The sequence below is a fragment of the Urocitellus parryii genome, chromosome 7, assembly GCF_045843805.1.
Source record: "Urocitellus parryii isolate mUroPar1 chromosome 7, mUroPar1.hap1, whole genome shotgun sequence".
NCBI classification, from domain to species: domain Eukaryota; kingdom Metazoa; phylum Chordata; class Mammalia; order Rodentia; family Sciuridae; genus Urocitellus; species Urocitellus parryii.
In genome coordinates, this window is record NC_135537.1 from 128,687,421 (window position 1) to 128,703,892 (window position 16,472).

The window sequence follows — 16,472 nt, forward strand, 5'->3', positions numbered from 1 at the left end:
CACACACACACACACACACACACACACGCACGCACGCACGCACTCAATGGCATTATACATAACATACTGTTCTGCATCTTGCTTTTGTCACTTAATTTATCACTGATACTTCTCCATGTCCGTGCATATAAATCAACTTCATCCCTGTTATAAATTGTATAGCATCGCATATAATACAAATTGTTTTTAATTAACCAGTCATTCTCTTGAATTTTCACAGTACATGATCACAGCATCTGCCATCATGTAAAGAAAGAAAAACTTAATTTCCTTGTCTTTTTTGCACTAACTAGAGCATCTAAAACCCTGTTAAGTAATTGTAGTGACAGCAGAAAGTCTGTCATGTCCTTACTTTAATAAAAATGTCTTGAATGTAAATGTTAATGTTATTTGTTGGGTTAAGATATTTTTTATCATGTTAATAAAATATCTTTGTATACTAATAGTTTTTTTTTCTTTTTTTCTTTTACTAAAAGCAATGGATGTCGAATTTTTTTTCAATGCCACATTGGCATCTATCACAATGATTACAATTGAGACATACTAATAGAATTAATTTTATGAATAGATTTCCTAATATCAAATAATTTTATATTCATATTCCTAGTGAATTATTCTTTTAACCTGGAGGTCATAACAAATATAGTGGAGCTGCAAAATAGAAGGGTTTTAGATCTCTGATCACTGTGTGGAACAGAATCTTCCAGAAGATGGGAGATAATGTACACTAAATTAAATCAAGTAATGTTAACATTAAGATTTTCATAGGTAAGACTGTAACTGACCTGACCTTTTTTTTTCCTTTCTTTGTCTACAATTAAGTTCTTTATTAAGCTCTGCTTTCGGCTTGCTTCCAAAGATCCTTTTAATTCTCAAAAGAATAACAACACAATCTGGTTTGATGCTCATCAAAATAATTCCCTCTTCCTGGACACACAGTGAAACTTCATTTCTAACCCCTTGCAATATAGGTGGCCATGTGACCCATTTCCACTAGAAGTCAATGAATGGCGGTGGTGATGAGTTTAAGCAGATGGGCCTGTTCTGTATTTTCTCTTTCCCCCTTTTTTCTTTCTTTCTCCCCTTGGAGATCCCAGGTGATTACAGTGAAGCTGAATGACAGAAGGGACTTAGACCCTGATGACTGCCTGAAAGACCCTCCCAGGAGAGCTGGGGGACTGTGCACCCAGCAACATGCTGGTCTGGATGCCAGGATACAAATTTGTGCCTTTTTTCTCCTGTTATTCTAACCCACCCCACTCCTTTTAAATAGACAACTATCTCAGAGGGAGGATGGGACAGGACAGAAAATAAAATAGACCTATTGGTTTGCAGAAACCTAAATCCATTAGATGATTACTCTAAATCCAGTAGGAGATTTTACCAGAGGCAAATATCAATATAGATAAAGGAAATGGGTGTGGGCAGGGGGCAGGCCAGGGGGGGAGTGATTTTAAAAGAAAGCAAGGCTCATGGAGGGAGGCAAAAGAGGGAATCTGAGAAGAGTGCAGACTTATATGAACTCAACAGCCTGGTTCCTTGCTCCCATAGGCCCTGGGAAGACAGTGAGAGTCCAAAGATGGATGATGGCAGGTGAGGACATCAAGATTTTCATGACTCCAGCAAGGCAGCAGATGAAACAGTAAAAAGAACTTTCATACATACATAAGTGGACATATGGGCGGAAGCGGAAGAGGAGGATGTTGTAACAGCCACCCAGATGGGCTCTGGATGGACCAACCTGGCCCTGCCTCATCTGATTCCAAAATCAAACATATGTCTTTTATACAGAGGTGAACAGGTGATTTCAGAAGCAGAAGGCCTCTTCCTCCAGGGCTGGAATCACACAGCCACCCAAACTGAGCCACTCACTCAAGAGAAAGGGGGGGAAACTCTGAACAGACTGTGCAGGGCTGTCTCTGGATAAACAAGGAGACACACCTTTGCAGAGTTTAGATTAGAATCGTTATCAATGGCTGAGCGCGGTGGCGCTCGCTCCCCTGTAATCCCAGGGGCTTGGGAGGCTGAAGCGAGAGCATTGTGAGTTCAAAGCCAGTCTTTGCAACTTGGCAAGGCCCTGACTCTAAATAAAATACAAAAAGAAAAAAAGAAAAAAAAAAAAAAGGCTGGGGATATGATTCAGTGGGTAAGTGCCCCTGGGTTCAATCCCTAGTACAATATACATAATTGTTATTATTAATATTCTTACTGTCATCCTGCTGGGTCTGTCTCTTCTGGGATCCTGTGGTGGACAGCATCTCAGGTTTAGGGGCTTAATAAGGGCTGGGGATAGTGAGGGGATGGGTGGGTACACGCTGGGTGGGGTGGGGTGGGGTGGGTCCTGTTACCTCTGTTGAGCCCACCGGGCCGGCTCGAAGGGACAAGTCACGTGTTATGGCCGGCTGTGGAGATGAGGACGGTCAGAGAGTGGAGACGGGCAGGACAGAGGTGGGCGGCATTCCCACCACGTCTCCCCCTCCTCCCGGCCAGGATTTAGAGCGCGAGGTGGCGGCGGCCGGCAGGGGGCGCCAGACCACCGGCAATGTGGCGGGGGGCGGACTCGCTGGGCGAGGGACACCGCCCCGGCAGAGACCCCGCATCCCATCCCACCCGGACTCGGGTTCCCAGACAGACTGGGCAGCGAGGCGGCCCGACGAGTGTGGGAACCCAGGCAAAGCGACCCAGGGGAACAGGGGCGGGGGGGGGACGAGCTGGATCGAGGTCGCGGTCAGGGTCCAGCACGCAGCAGGAGCCCCCAAGGCAGACGCACCGTCTCCAATTTACACGTGGGACCTCAGGTCCAATGAGTCTATGCACGTGCCCTGAGGGGATCACGAAAGGCAGCCATCATAAAGCAAACCGTTTAAACAGGACATTTCTGTGACACTGTTTTGACACTTCCGTGCCCCCCCCCCGACGCCCCGCAAAAAAAAAAAAAAAAAAAAAAAAAAAAAAAAAAAAACTTGCACCGGCCCCACCCAAGACTCTTGCACCCCAAGGGGCCTTGCTTGGGCCGTCCTCCACGTGCCCGATGGCTGCCCCTCATTGGTCCCCAGGCTGTTGCCCATCCTCACACAGGCAGCCCTAGGTGTCTGTGGCCAGCCACGGGGTTTAGATTTCAGGCTTCTTCCCATCTTCTCTGTTCACCTCACCCTCTTCTCGCCTCAACTCAGTGCCTCCTTTCCTCTTCTTTCTTCTTGGTCATTGACTTCAAAGGTCCAGTCCCCTCTTTCATCATCACACACCAGGGAGGGAGGTCCCAGGAGGAGCGCCACACTTCTCTGCCAGATCCTCCCTCTCAGCCTTGAGCTCCCAGACCCTGCCTCCCTGAGTCTTCTTCCCAGAGTTCCTGAAGGGTAAGGGCGGGAAGAACTCCAGCCAGAGTGGGGTTCGTGGGACCAGAGGTCAGAGGGCAAAGCCTGGGTTCCAGGTGTGGTTCACAGAACCAGGCAACCTGTTGCTAGGTAACCAATTTCCCATCATCCAACCCAACACATCGTCCTCAGCTGCCTACCGTGGGCTTCCAGCTGGCTTTTGCTGAATCTCTCAAACACCCACCCTAAAGGAGGAGGAGGGGACAAGCAAGAGCACAGCCCCCAGCACCTTTGAGTCCTCTGTGGCTCTGCCACCCACGATTTCACTGTGAAGTCAGGTGCCCGGAGCCCGGGCCTTTAGGTCACTGCCACCATGAGTCTGGGCATCATGGAAGAAGAAGACCTGGCTGAATACTTCCGGCTTCAGTATGGGGAGCGCCTACTGCAACTGCTGCAGTGAGTGTCAGGGGACCTGGCCTACTCAGTCCCTTTGTGCCTGGGACTACCCACACCCACATCATGCCCCACCGTCTAACCTATCCCCTCCTCTCTTATAACCCAGCACTCCCAATCACCCTGCTCCATCACCTGGACACCAGAACCCCATCACTGCTCTTTCCCCAAATGCCAGCATAGACTTATCTCCTCAATACACCATCCCTTCCCACTCAGGTCAGAGATTATACCCCTTTCCTTCCTATGGGTATCTGGCTCCCTGGGTTACTTCCCTGCCCAGCCTGCCCCAGGCTCAGAATGCACCTGTCTCTCTTGCCCATGTCTTGGGCAGGAAGTTCCCCAATATGCAAGAACAGTCAGATTCCCCATCCATCCAGCTATTGGAAAAGAAAAAGGAAGCAAAGATTATGCATCATGCTATGGAACAGAAGAAGGAGGTAAGGGTTGGGGGGGGGCTTGGGGATGGGGACGGGGGTACAGGACAGGAGAGGGAGCCATCTGAGGCTCAGGTAGACATCCCTCCATTTTGGAGGTGTGGGGAGGAGGCGGCTAAATTGGAGGGTCCTGGCTAGTGGTTCTGGTCTTTTTCTCTGGGGAGAATAGAAAAGACCTAAGTCTTGGAGTGACCAGTGTCCTGGAATGCTCTAATCTAAGCCAGGAACAGGGTGCAAAGTGGGAGGCCATCTATGAACCCTCCTGGGTCTGGGGGATAGAGACTCTGGAGCAGGGGAAGCTGCCGTCCTCCTGATCTTTCTCTGCTCCTACACTCCCAAAGACATTTAAGCGCAGAATGGAAAGCCTCAACCTGCGCTGGGAGGAACTGGGAGTCAAGGAAGAACAGCTGAAGGCCCACATCCAGAAATTTGAGCAGTTCATCCAGGTATGAAGGGGCAAATTGTTCTTCTTCTTGCTTTTGAGGGTCACTCAGGGTTAAAAGCATCTTCAGTGCTATTAACAATGCCTGGTGCTTCCCAGGCATCCTGAAGTCTTCACTTGTGGTGTTGTTTCTAATTTGCTGTTTACCTTTCAGTCTCTGCCCCCTTTAGATGGCTGTTTCCTATTTTCTTACCAGTTCCTGGGATGTATAGTTTATCCAGTGAATGAACGGTTGAATGGGTGGGTGGATGGATGTGACCCTACCAGGGATAAGCACTTGGGGATACAGTAATGGATGGGCAAAGGTTTTAGTCTCCTCACTCACCATTCTTTTCCATCTTTGTCCTTATACCAAAGGTACAGGTGGGGGACTGTTGGAGGACCATGCCACAGAGACCATTCCAAGATAATCCCCCTCCCTCTGTCTTTAGAGGAGTAATTTAATCATCTTAAAATTCAGATTTACCCAGATCTGCCAGCACTTATGGATTCTTGAAGGTCCTTGGCTAGCTGCAGGGGGGGTCCAATTGCTATATCTGCCACAGAGGAGCCCTGCTCTTAAACCACACTGTATGTCTAACCATGCAGGACCAGAAGTCAGTGGACTGGGCACATTCCCCTGGGGTCTTGTTCATTTTACCTGCCAGAGAAAAGCTGATGGAGTGGTTGGAGGTGGCAAGAGATTTGGGAGTGAGGGGTTCTCCAAATGACTTTAGAAAAGTCCTCAGTTTGGGAATCCCATAGAGCTTGCTACAAACACAGACCTCTTTGTTTGCAGCAGGTCTGAGGTTGGGCTCAGGTATCTATAGTTTTTAAAAAGCTCCCAAGTGATTCTGTTGCACAGGTATATTTGAAAGCCACTCATTTAGAGCTGCTTGTGCCTCTTCCTGTGCTAGGGGGAGAGCACAGATTCTCCACACATCCTCTTTCATGTTCTCCAAATGCCACCACCACACATGCCCATCCATGTGCAATCTCAGGAGCTCCCAAGAGGAGAAAGGAGCCACACAAGGACAGTGCATAGGGTGGGCTTGACCCTAATCTTGTGAGAGGGCTTGACAGAAGGAAAAAGGCAGGGTTTAGACTGATTAATGTAACTGAGCCTCATTCTTTCTTTCTGGGCTTGGAATTTCCTGTACCATCTCCTGGAAGCAATGCCAGGCTGAGCTCCTAGACACACTTTCTGGAATGTCCTTATCTTACCGGGCCCTCTGGACTGAGCACACAGTTCCTATCTCATCTTCATATAGTTTGATCCATGTGGCCCCCAGCTTTTGGGAGGAAGAGGGGGCTGACTGTTTTGCATTTCTACAGTTGGAGAAATTGAGGCACTGAGTACCACCAAATCAGGAGAAAATTTGGGCCTCCTAACTCTGACCCAGCCATCTGCCCCAGGATAAATGATCACCATTAGAAACAGAAACAATAGAAGCTTTGTCAGAAGGGTTCCTGCTCCCACTTCTGGATTTTCTCAGCCTTTCTCAGGGTTGGGTTTTCTCCAGACACTGAGCCCCAGTGTAATATGGTTGTTCCTCAACCCTGGTTTCTCCCATCCACTCTTTGAAATCCAGAGCCCACAGAAGCAGAATAGTTTCCCATCTGCTCCTCCCAAGGTCACCTCTTGAGTCTGAACTAAGCTGCTGTCCTCTGAGCCTTACCTTGATCCACAGGAATCTCTTAGCTTCAATCACTAGCATCAACTAACCAAAAACTCCCTTCAGATAACCTCAGAAATCCTTTTCCTTGGCACCTCCTCTCCCACATGTGGGCGACCCAGACAGAGCAGGGCTGAGGGCAGCCCAGGCAGGCTGGGGGACCCCAGGGAGGACAGGACAAGCCTGCCTAACCTACCCTGGCTCCCTGGTCCCAGGAAAATGACCAGAAACGGATCCGAGCCCTGAAGAAAGCCAACAAGGAGCGGGAACTCAAAAGGCAGCGCCTCCGGGAACTGGCCAAGGCCAAGCAGGAGATGGCGGCCTTGCGGCTGGAGCACCAGCGGCTGAGCGTCAAGCTGCAGAACTACTCCATCTTCAACAAGTACCTGGAAAAGGTGGTGGAGAACTCCGAGGTGGGTCCCAGGGACAGGGGCAGGCCTACCTCAGCACCCCTCTCCTTCTCTGGGATGCTGGGTTACAGGGTGGGGATCAGCTGCAATAGGCTGAGGCGTAGGGACCCTCTGGGGCCCCAGAGGCTCTGCAGAGATGGTCACCCTGGTCTGAGGAGATGCAACAGCCCTTAAGGGCCTCTGGCAAAGGCCCCTGCTGAGGCTGGATGTGTTTCTCAAAGGGTGGGAGCCAGGTGGTTTGTGTGTTCATGTGCCTGACCATCATGTTAGTGTCTCTGGGTCGGTTGCATGTTTCTGCCTACATCTGTGGCTGCGGCTGTGGCTGTCTGAAAGTAGGTGTGTATGTGTGTTTGTGTTGGGAGGACAGGCTTTTGGAGCACTAAGTTTTGCCCTCATCAACACGTGGCAAGCAGCTATCCCTACTTCCGCCTCCTCCCCAGTGTCTCTTGTTTACTTATGAGGAAAGTGGGGAAAGGAAGGGAGAGAAACTAGAAAAGCATCCAACCTCTGTAGGACGCTGCTGGTTTGATGCTCTGCAAGCGTGGCCTTGGGTCAGTCATTGCCCCGAGGGGAAAGCAAGCTGATCACCCCTTCACAGAGAAACTGTAGGCTCAGAGAGGTTGAGTAAACTGCTCAGTGCCTCACAGCTTGTAAATGGGCCCCACAATGCCTTAAGCAACCGCTCTCCAGCAGTCCCTGTGGCCAGAGGTCAGGGACTGTAACCCTTGGAGCATTTGACACTGTTATTCCTCTTCTGTGAAACAGATTTTCCCTTGACTCTGTAACATTCCCTTTCTTCTACTTCTGGCCCCCTTGCCTCAGGCTCCTCTGAGAGTTCCTCTTTCTAGAAAGGAAGATAGAAGAAAAATGTTCCAGAGTGTCCATCTCAGAAGCCCCTCTTCTCCTCCTCCTTCTTCTCCCACTCCCCCTCTCCCTCCCCCTCCCCCTCCCTCCTTCTCCTCCTGTTACCAGGGATTGAACCCAAGGATGCTTTACCACTGAGCCACATCCCTAGCCCTTATATATATATATATATATATATATATATATATATATATATATATATATTTTATTTAGAGACAGGGTCTCACTGAGTTGCTTATTGCCTCACTAGGTGGCTGAGGCTGGCTTTGAACTTGCAATCCTCCTCTCTCAGCCTCCAGAGCCACTGGGATTATAGGCATGAATCATCATGTCCGGCCTCACTTTTCTTCTTGAGAAATCTTCAGCTTCCCAGCAATATCACCTCATCAGTGATTGTCCCCTCCCCCATGGATCCAGCAACAGGGTGCAGCCAGGAACCCTCTCAAGGGGTGTGGATGAATTTCTGTAAAGGGCCTAAGAGAAAAAAAGACACACAGCTTTTTAAAATTCCTGCAATAATAAATTAGGTTAGAAACACTAACCTAATTTATTTATGTGTGAGTCCCAAATCTGTCTTATTTCCTCTATTCTATTACCTACTATAAGATAAAATGCTGACTTCACGATTGGGGGTTTTCTGGGGGTGAGGGGGGTAGTAAGAAAAGAATACCATATTAAAACAACAGGTAAATTGTGAATTACTTCTCCAAATCAGATTGGTAAAATGGCCGTCTTAGAATGGAGCAAACTGGCTAGATCAGCCCCCTGTACCTAACTCACTCTTCCTGTCCACAACTCACTCTTTCTGTCATCCCCAGGCCCTATTGCTGCTGCATTGGCAGCTGGACCCAGGTCCGGCCCTTGACTCCTCCCCTTTGCAGCCATCAATCAGCTGATCTGGTCAGTTCTGCCTCCTAAGCATTTATGGAATTCAGCCCCTGCCCCTTCCTCATCCAGGCTGCCTGTCTGGAGTTCACCTCTGTGTCACTTCTGGCCATTCTGTTTGGCATTCTACTGCCAATCTCATCTCTCTCCCTTCCTTTGTTTTGTTCAGGATATTTTAAGCATTCTGGGAAGTATAGAGAGCCCCAGCACTCAGCACACAGTGTTGTCCAATCTTCATAGTTTCTATTGGTTCCCGATTCTTTTTCCTTAAATAAAAACACTATTCATAATTAAAACAGCTTTTGTTTTCTTCCAAAACTCCTCAGGGGTAACCAGTTTCCTGATGTTTACATTTCTCATTTTCATGCCTGTTTTTACTATTTCGTAACATATCACCCGTCCATAAAACTGGAGGAGTATATTGTGCGTATCTTGGGGACTTTTGTTACTTGCTATTTTCAATCAGAGTTTTAATATTTTCGTATTTTTTAATTGGCACATAATAATCGTACATATTTATGGAGTACAGTGTGACATTCATAATGATCATTATGACACTCATACTTCATCACATCAATCATTGGTCATTTCTTTGTATTATAAATATTCAGAATCCTCCATAATGAGTCTGAGGGTGTAGCTAAGTGAGTAGAGGGCTTGGCTAATGTGGGTTTAATCCCCAGTGCCAAAAAGAAAAAAGTTGATAGAGTACTTGCCTACCATGCAGGAAGCCATGGATTTGATACCCATCACTGCAAAACAATGCCTCTTAAACTAGCTATTTTGAAATACACAATTATTGTCAATCATAATTGTCTGCTATGCTATAGAACATTAGAAATTATTCTTTCAATCAATTATATTTTTAAGAACAATTTTATTATTACATACAAAGGAGAAAGAACAGTCGATGGAATGCCTGTTACTCATCACCTCATTCCAGCAATTACCGTAGACACATCCCCCTCACCTTCCCACCCTCACCATTTTGAAGCAAATGATATTTTTTCATCCATAAGTATTTCAGTATGGATCTGAAAGATGAAGGCACTTTTTAACATACAGATGCACCACAATACCGTTGTCATGCCTTGTAAATATTTGATAATTATTCCTTAATATCAAATATTCATCTAACCAATGTTATCATTTCCCACTTATTGCAGTAATATTTTCTGTAGTTTGTCCAAACCAGTCCAAAACAGTTTCCCCACACTGTGTATGTTTCTTAAGTGTTATAGACATTGTGTTGAGCGGAAGAAGTCAGACACAAAAGAGAATATTCTGTTACTTTTCACCGATATGTTTTAATACAGGTAAAATTAGTCTTAATTGATCAAAATACTGGTTTCCTTAGTTGTGGGATGCAGACATTATCCAAGAGGGGCAAAATTATTTTAATATCTCTTCTTCTTTTATTACCTGGAATAGCACCTTAAAGGGAAGGATTTCATGAAGAAAATCTTTCCTTGGTCAACTACTTGATTACTATGTGGATCTTAGAGAAAAAGCTTGTTAAATACTTGACTCTTTACAGTGGTTAGAATAATGAATTGGTTTTCCAGCATTCTCCAAAAATAACCCGTAATGTTTTTAGTATCATTATGAACTTAACGATTTTTAAAATATGAGTATGTCTCAATCCTTTGCTCTTATTCTTCCTGATGTTCAAACTGTCCCCTCTTCGGACTGTGGGAGCCTCTTTAAGTTGGCGCCTGAGTCCTTTTGACGTCAGAATAAGAATTTGTGAGCCCTTCCTAGGAGCTCGGATGTGGTCTGTTCATTTTTAACTGCTGAAAGCTGTTTTATGGTGTGCTGAGTAAACTTTGGGAAATGCAGAAAATGAAGTTCTTTTTGCTTCTTAAAGATCCTTCGATGACAAAGTTCACATTTCTTCCCTGGGGTTTACTAGGCATTTATTTGTTATTTGGAACTTCTCAGGTTCATCTCTCTCTCCCCGCCCCCCTCATCTGGAGCTCAGGTCATTCATATTAAACTACGTGGAGCATCCTAAACATGCCAAACACAAACCGTTCATCTTTACCCTCTACCTGTAACGATGCTTCATTCCCCGCCCCCACAACCCTTGCTTTTACCTAGCTATCTTTTATTAGTACTTCCAGTCTCATTTGAGCCATTTTTTCTCCCAGGAACCCTTTTCTGGCTGTTTCCACTCTTTCCAACGCTGGGTGATTCTTCCCCAAAGGGGCATATTTGAGAAAAGGCCAGCAGGGCAGTTCCCAAGACTCCAGTCTATCACTGGAAATGTCATGATATGGAGAAAGTGCTGGGGAGTGTCCTCTGGGTAGCTGGAAGGCACACATTGATAAGCCTGGGGGGAGGGAGGTGAATTAGCATCCCAGAACTGGGGCTCACTTTGACTTCTAAAAGGGTCCTTTGCATGGCTTTTGTTCAACTGGATGGAAGTTTGAAGGTTAGAGCTGGAGCAGTATAGCCACCCTGCAGGAAGCAAGCTGGACTTGGTAGACCACCTTCTCCACTGGACTTCCACTCTACTACTTCTCGCACAGCAAATTTGTTGAAGGAATACCAGGAAGCACCAAGCTTGATGTTATTGCCCCAGGCTCTGCACAACCCCACGCCCAGTCCTAGCTAGGGCTTATCACTCTGTGTTGTAACTGACTATTTACTGTCAGTCCTCCCTCTAACCCTGAAGCTTTAAGCCTCAGAAAAAAAAAAAAAACAGGGACTGGCTTTCTTATCTCCTGCTATGTCCCTAGCATTGAGCACAGCTCCTGGCCTATAAGTGGTTCTTGGTACATTCTTGTTAAATAGGATAATCATGGCCTTGGGAAATATCTCAAAATGTCTTCTATGCGCAACTCTCAACTCTTGTGTCTAGAATCACCTGGGAGATCTTTTGCAACATTCAAATGATAGGGACCATCTCTGGGAGTAGAACTTGACAGGTGTCCTTTTCAAAGCTCCCTAGATGATTCTAACATAGATCTAAGATTGAGAACCCCAACCCATTTGTGCTTTCTGGCAATATCTGGATCATGGCCCATATAAACCCAGGAGAATCAGGAGGTAGGACAGTAACATCTGCACATCTCCTGCCTTGGCCAGGCCAGCCTACCCTGGTGTCCATGTGTTCAGGTGTTCAGGTTGGGATTTGGCAGAGCTTCGGTGGCTGCATCTGCCCCCGGGCAGTGCAGTGACCCAAACCCTGGCCTCAGTTTGAGGAGATCCATGAGGTGATTGGACGCTACAAGACATTGGTGAGCATGCACCATGATCTCATGCAATCAGCGCAGGAGAGCCAGGAGCAGATAGAACGTGCCAAGGCGCGACTGGCTCGCTACATGGAGGAAAAGGACGACGAGATTCTCCAGCACAACAATGAGCTGGCGCGGCTGCAGATGCGCTTTGACCGTGCCCGCAGCGATGTCATCATCTGGGTGAGGCACCTCAGCTGTGCTGGGCAAGGTAGGGGGCTCCAGGGCTTTGCATAGGTGAGGCCTGTGCATGTGCACCCCCCCACACACATACACACAACACACACACACACACACACACACACAGGACACACAGATGCAAGTCCTGTGCTCACATCCCTTCCTGGTCCCCTCCCCAGGAATCACGCTGGGCACACATCCAGAATACAGCAGCCAAGAAGACCCTTTTGCTTGGCACCATTAAGATGGCAACGCTGAACCTGTTCCAGATCGTGAGCAAACAGCTAAAGGAGACAGCCCAAGTGTCCCTGGAGGACACGCACAAACAGCTGGACATGGTAGGAGAAAGATGCAGGCATTGGGGTCAGCTGGATGTGGGCCAAGGGGCTTCTCTAGTGAATGGTTGAGTGGAGGAATGAACCAGGCACAGCATTGGCTCTCAGATGTCAACAGCATCAGAATCACCTGGTGGGGAGCGGGCAGGGAGAGGGGTATCCCTGGGCCCTGCCCCACAATCTCTGACTCCATAGGTCTGAGATAAGAACCCAATTTCCCAAGTGATGCTGCTGCTCCAGGTGCCATACCTTTGAGAACCACTACATTCATACGAAGATCCTTTTTGGCCTCAAAGCACGAGGCCAGAGCAGGGATCCACTATTGATTCATTAGTCATGTGACTGCCTTATTAAATTCTAGTGAGAGACCATGGTTTGGTAAAGGCCAATGTTGGAAACCCCACTCTGTTAAAAAGGGACATTGGCAAGTTTTGAGAATTACCTGTCTGAGGTGTTCTTAGAAGCAATGGAAAGAAAATTGAAAAGGAGATAGATTTTTTTTATTGAATGACTCAAAAGGTTTTTTTTTTTTTTTTTCATACGGGGGATTGAACCTCAGGGCCTTGTGCACACCAGGCAAGTACTCCACCAACTGAGCTATATCCCCAGTCCCTCAAAAGATTTTTTTAATGCCATTCATGTTCCTGTGCCACCTAAAATCACCACCAGAATTACACCTATCCGGCTTTGGGGGAAATTCTGTACCAGCAGATGTATCAGTGATGCTTCTTCTGGCATGCAGAGAACCAGGACTAAGCCACTGTGTGTTCCTTTGGCAAAAGCCCTTAGCTCTGCTGTGACGTACTACAAAGCTCTTGAGGACTGAGATTTGTGGTTGATCCCTGCTGAATTCCCCAGTGCCTAGAACAATGCCTGGCACATAGTAGGCACTCAATACCTACTTGGTAAATGAATGTGAAATACAATCCATACAATCAACTGACTGAGAGGCATTTTATTTTTTTAAAAAAGGGTGAAACTTATGAAATGCCGCAAACTGCCCGGCCCCGGGCCGGCTGAGTCCCGCTCCTGCTGCCGAGCACTGCCTGCGGCACCCCTGCTGAGCGATCCCCTGCTGAGCTGTCAGTGCACACGGGCTTGCAATCTTGCAACCCGGTTGGGCACAAAAACACAAGCCAGTCAAACTGAGACAAAGTTTTATTTAGAGAGAGGCCGTGTGCGTCCCCTAACAGGTGGGTCCGCCACGTGTGTGTTCTACCTGAGCCGGGGGGGGTTTCCCCTTCCCCCGGAACACCCTCCTACCATCCTTTCCCAACCAATGGGAACTCTCCCATTACAAGAGTGACATGAGTAACCTGAGTCTTGAAATGGGCCCAGCTGAACAGCATGAGTCCAATTACCATATGAATGTGAATTGCTGGCTGGCAGTCAATAAAATCCAAAGGTGCCTGTATCAATATTTTTGCTGTGGCTCCTAACAATGAAATACAGATCTATATCTACATATGAAAGATTTCCCCACTGATCAGCTAACAAGGATTTTCCCAAGACAATACTCAGCCTGTGTTTGAAGGCATATTACAATAGAGTTATTTTACCGTTCATAGAAGTATATTTGCAAGGAAGTTTGTTCTAGAAACAGCAATATTCAGAATTTTTGGTATAAGGATATATTTACACTCTGAAAATACCAACCCCCAAGATAGCTTTCCTTTCTATGGGTTGTATCTATCGATATTTACCAAATTAGAAATTGAAACAAAAATGTTAAAATATCTGTGTGAGAATAATGAAAAAAGAATAATGAGAATAATGATAAAAGGCATGCTAACAGAAACAGCATTTTTTATTTTTTAAAAAAATTTTTAGGTATTTTGTGAGAAGAATGGCATTATTGGACATTGGCAAAACTCCTTACTGGATTGTTGATTTTCTATTTTGATTTTCTCAGTTTTGATCTAGGAAGTCTCAACCTTGATTTATTTTAAGAGGAGTATTGCCCAAAGGTTATTTTAAAATATTTCATTCCATGTCTATAGGTTATACTCCTGTTGACGGAAATATCACATGACCTAGTAGCCTGGAAAATTAAAAAGAAAAAAAAAGCATCCGGGAAAATATAAGTTAAAATCAGAAGTTAAATATAAAAAGAGAAAAACAGAATCTAGTGAATTCTTGGACTCAAGGACCTTCAATAGGGACAATAGTTGACTCTGAGCTTCCTAGTAACCAGATGAAAAACAACACATAGTTCTTGTGCCAAAAGAAGAAAACATGAGGTTGCATGCAGAGTTCTAACTGAAATTTCTCAATGAAACTTCAGAGACACTCAGTGACTAATGTTTTCAACAACATTCTGACAACAGACTCCGGCCCAGGCTTGGTAAGGCAGTTGCTTACATAGAGCTAAGATTGTGGTACATATTACAATTAGGAAAAGGCCAGGATGATCTACATTCAATATATTGTGTTGTGAAAGGTCTAGAATTTTCCTTGAATGAGACTGAACTACATGGAGCAGCAATTTTCCAAACTGTGTTTGGCAAATCCTAGAATCTTGGAGATATTGTTTCCTATGAGGGAATAAAAGGGCCCCATGGACTAATACATCTAGAAAACACTAAGTTTTAAACAAAGTTGATTTCTTTGCTAATGTTCCTTGCTTTGAGATTCTCAAACAAATGATGTTTCTAAAACTGACTTAGCCACCCTTTTCGGAGTATGTGACCACTTATTACAAGAACATAGTTTAAGAAATACTGAATTTGGCCATGCATGGTGGCACATGCCTCTAATCCCAGTGACTCTGGAGGCTGAGGTAGGATGATCAGAAGTTCAAGGTCAGCCTCAACAACTTAATGAGGCCCTAAGCAACTTAGCAAGACCCTATCAAAAATAAAAAAAAAAATTAAAAGGGCTGGGAATGTAGCTCAGTGGTAAAGTGCCCCTGGGTTCCAAGACAAATGCTGCATTTGTCTTTAATCTTTGGGAAATTGCTTTAATTCATTGGCTCTTTATTTCCTCATTTGGAAAATAGGAATTCCATCAATAATAGAAATATCAGGGGTTTGGAGCTTTGGATAAAGTCTGTGTAGTGTCATTGTTTTAAAACTAAGATCCTAGAGGCCATCCAAATTTTTCTTCTTTCTTTCTTTTTTTTGTACCAGAGATTGATCCCAAGGGCACTTAACCACTGAGCCATATCCCCAGCCCTTTCATTTTTTGAGACAGAGTTTCACTAAGTTGCTTAGGGCCTGCTTAAATTGCTGGGGCTGACTTGAACCTGGATACTCCTGCCTCAGCCTCCTAAAGCTGCTAGGGTATGCACCACCTGGCCCAGCTCCCTCTTGCCTTTTTAAAGACAAAGAAACTGAGTTCCAGAAAGTTGAAGTGATTTCCCCAGAGCTGCCGCATGAGGAGCTGGGTCTTCTGACCTCTAAAGACCCAGCTGGGTCTTCTAACCTGGGAAGCAGCACTGTATCAAGGTGACTACAAGTGCTTTCAAACGGAAGTTGGTGAATAGAGCTTAAACTTTTCTTGATGACTCAAGATGATCATAATGAGCATCAGGTCTGGGTTCCAAGGCCTCAAGGACTCTGAAGTTGTGGAGGACGTCTGCCCTGGCACTAACCAGGCCTTTCCAGCTACATGCTTTTATTCTGTAGCCCGTTTGTGAACGTCTCTTTCTCCCCACTTCTGTTAGACTACCAGCCCGTTCTTCATGCCATCACTATTGCCTGTCCCTAGGAGGTCCCAGCTCCTTTCCTACATGTGGCTTCTAATCTATTAAACCTCATGTTCAGGTTCACCTTGAAAAACTGACCAATGAGGTATCATGATGGCCTTGGGAAAGTGATGTACTTCAAGAAGATATGTACTGTCTTGGGATGGGGGAGGACTCTGGTTGGGTGGGGTTAATCACCGATGCCCTTACTGTGTCAGATCCAACAGTTTATCCAAGACCTGTCGGACATCTGGGCAGAGGTGAAGAGGAAGGAACAGCAGCAAATCCGGGTGTAAGGGGGCAGCATGGTTCCAGCATGTTCTGAGACAGATATTGTGAAAAAGCAAGTTCCTGCTGAACTTGCAGTCCAGCCAGCCCACATCGTCCTCTGAGGACCCTTGTGACTTTCTGTTTGTGAACACCTTGCCATTTTCCCCCAGGGTCTCAGTCCATCCAAGTCCTGAAAATATTAAATCTTGTTAGAAGTTTGTTCTGAAGTTCTCTCTCTCTTTGGCAGTTTGTTCATAGGAAAAGAGGGAGGGGAGGATCCCACAAGCTAGTCACTTAAGTTGC

At 46.1% G+C, this 16,472-nt stretch overlaps 1 protein-coding gene across 2 annotated transcripts; it reads left to right on the plus strand.

Moving 5' to 3' along the window:
• The first annotated feature begins 3,687 nt into the window (after nucleotides 1–3,687).
• Ccdc42 (coiled-coil domain containing 42) lies at nucleotides 3,688–16,195 on the plus strand. 2 transcript variants are annotated; one of them, XM_026390665.1, is made up of 7 exons: nucleotides 3,688–3,770; nucleotides 4,102–4,207; nucleotides 4,546–4,650; nucleotides 6,517–6,714; nucleotides 11,661–11,882; nucleotides 12,059–12,217; nucleotides 16,118–16,195. In XM_026390665.1, exons 1-7 carry the CDS (start codon nucleotides 3,688–3,690, stop codon nucleotides 16,193–16,195), a joined length of 951 nt encoding a protein of 316 aa, XP_026246450.1. The 2 variants fall into 2 exon arrangements, with proteins under 2 accessions (XP_026246450.1, XP_026246451.1); XM_026390666.1 differs by lacking the exon at nucleotides 11,661–11,882.
• Nucleotides 16,196–16,472: the final 277 nt, after the last annotated feature.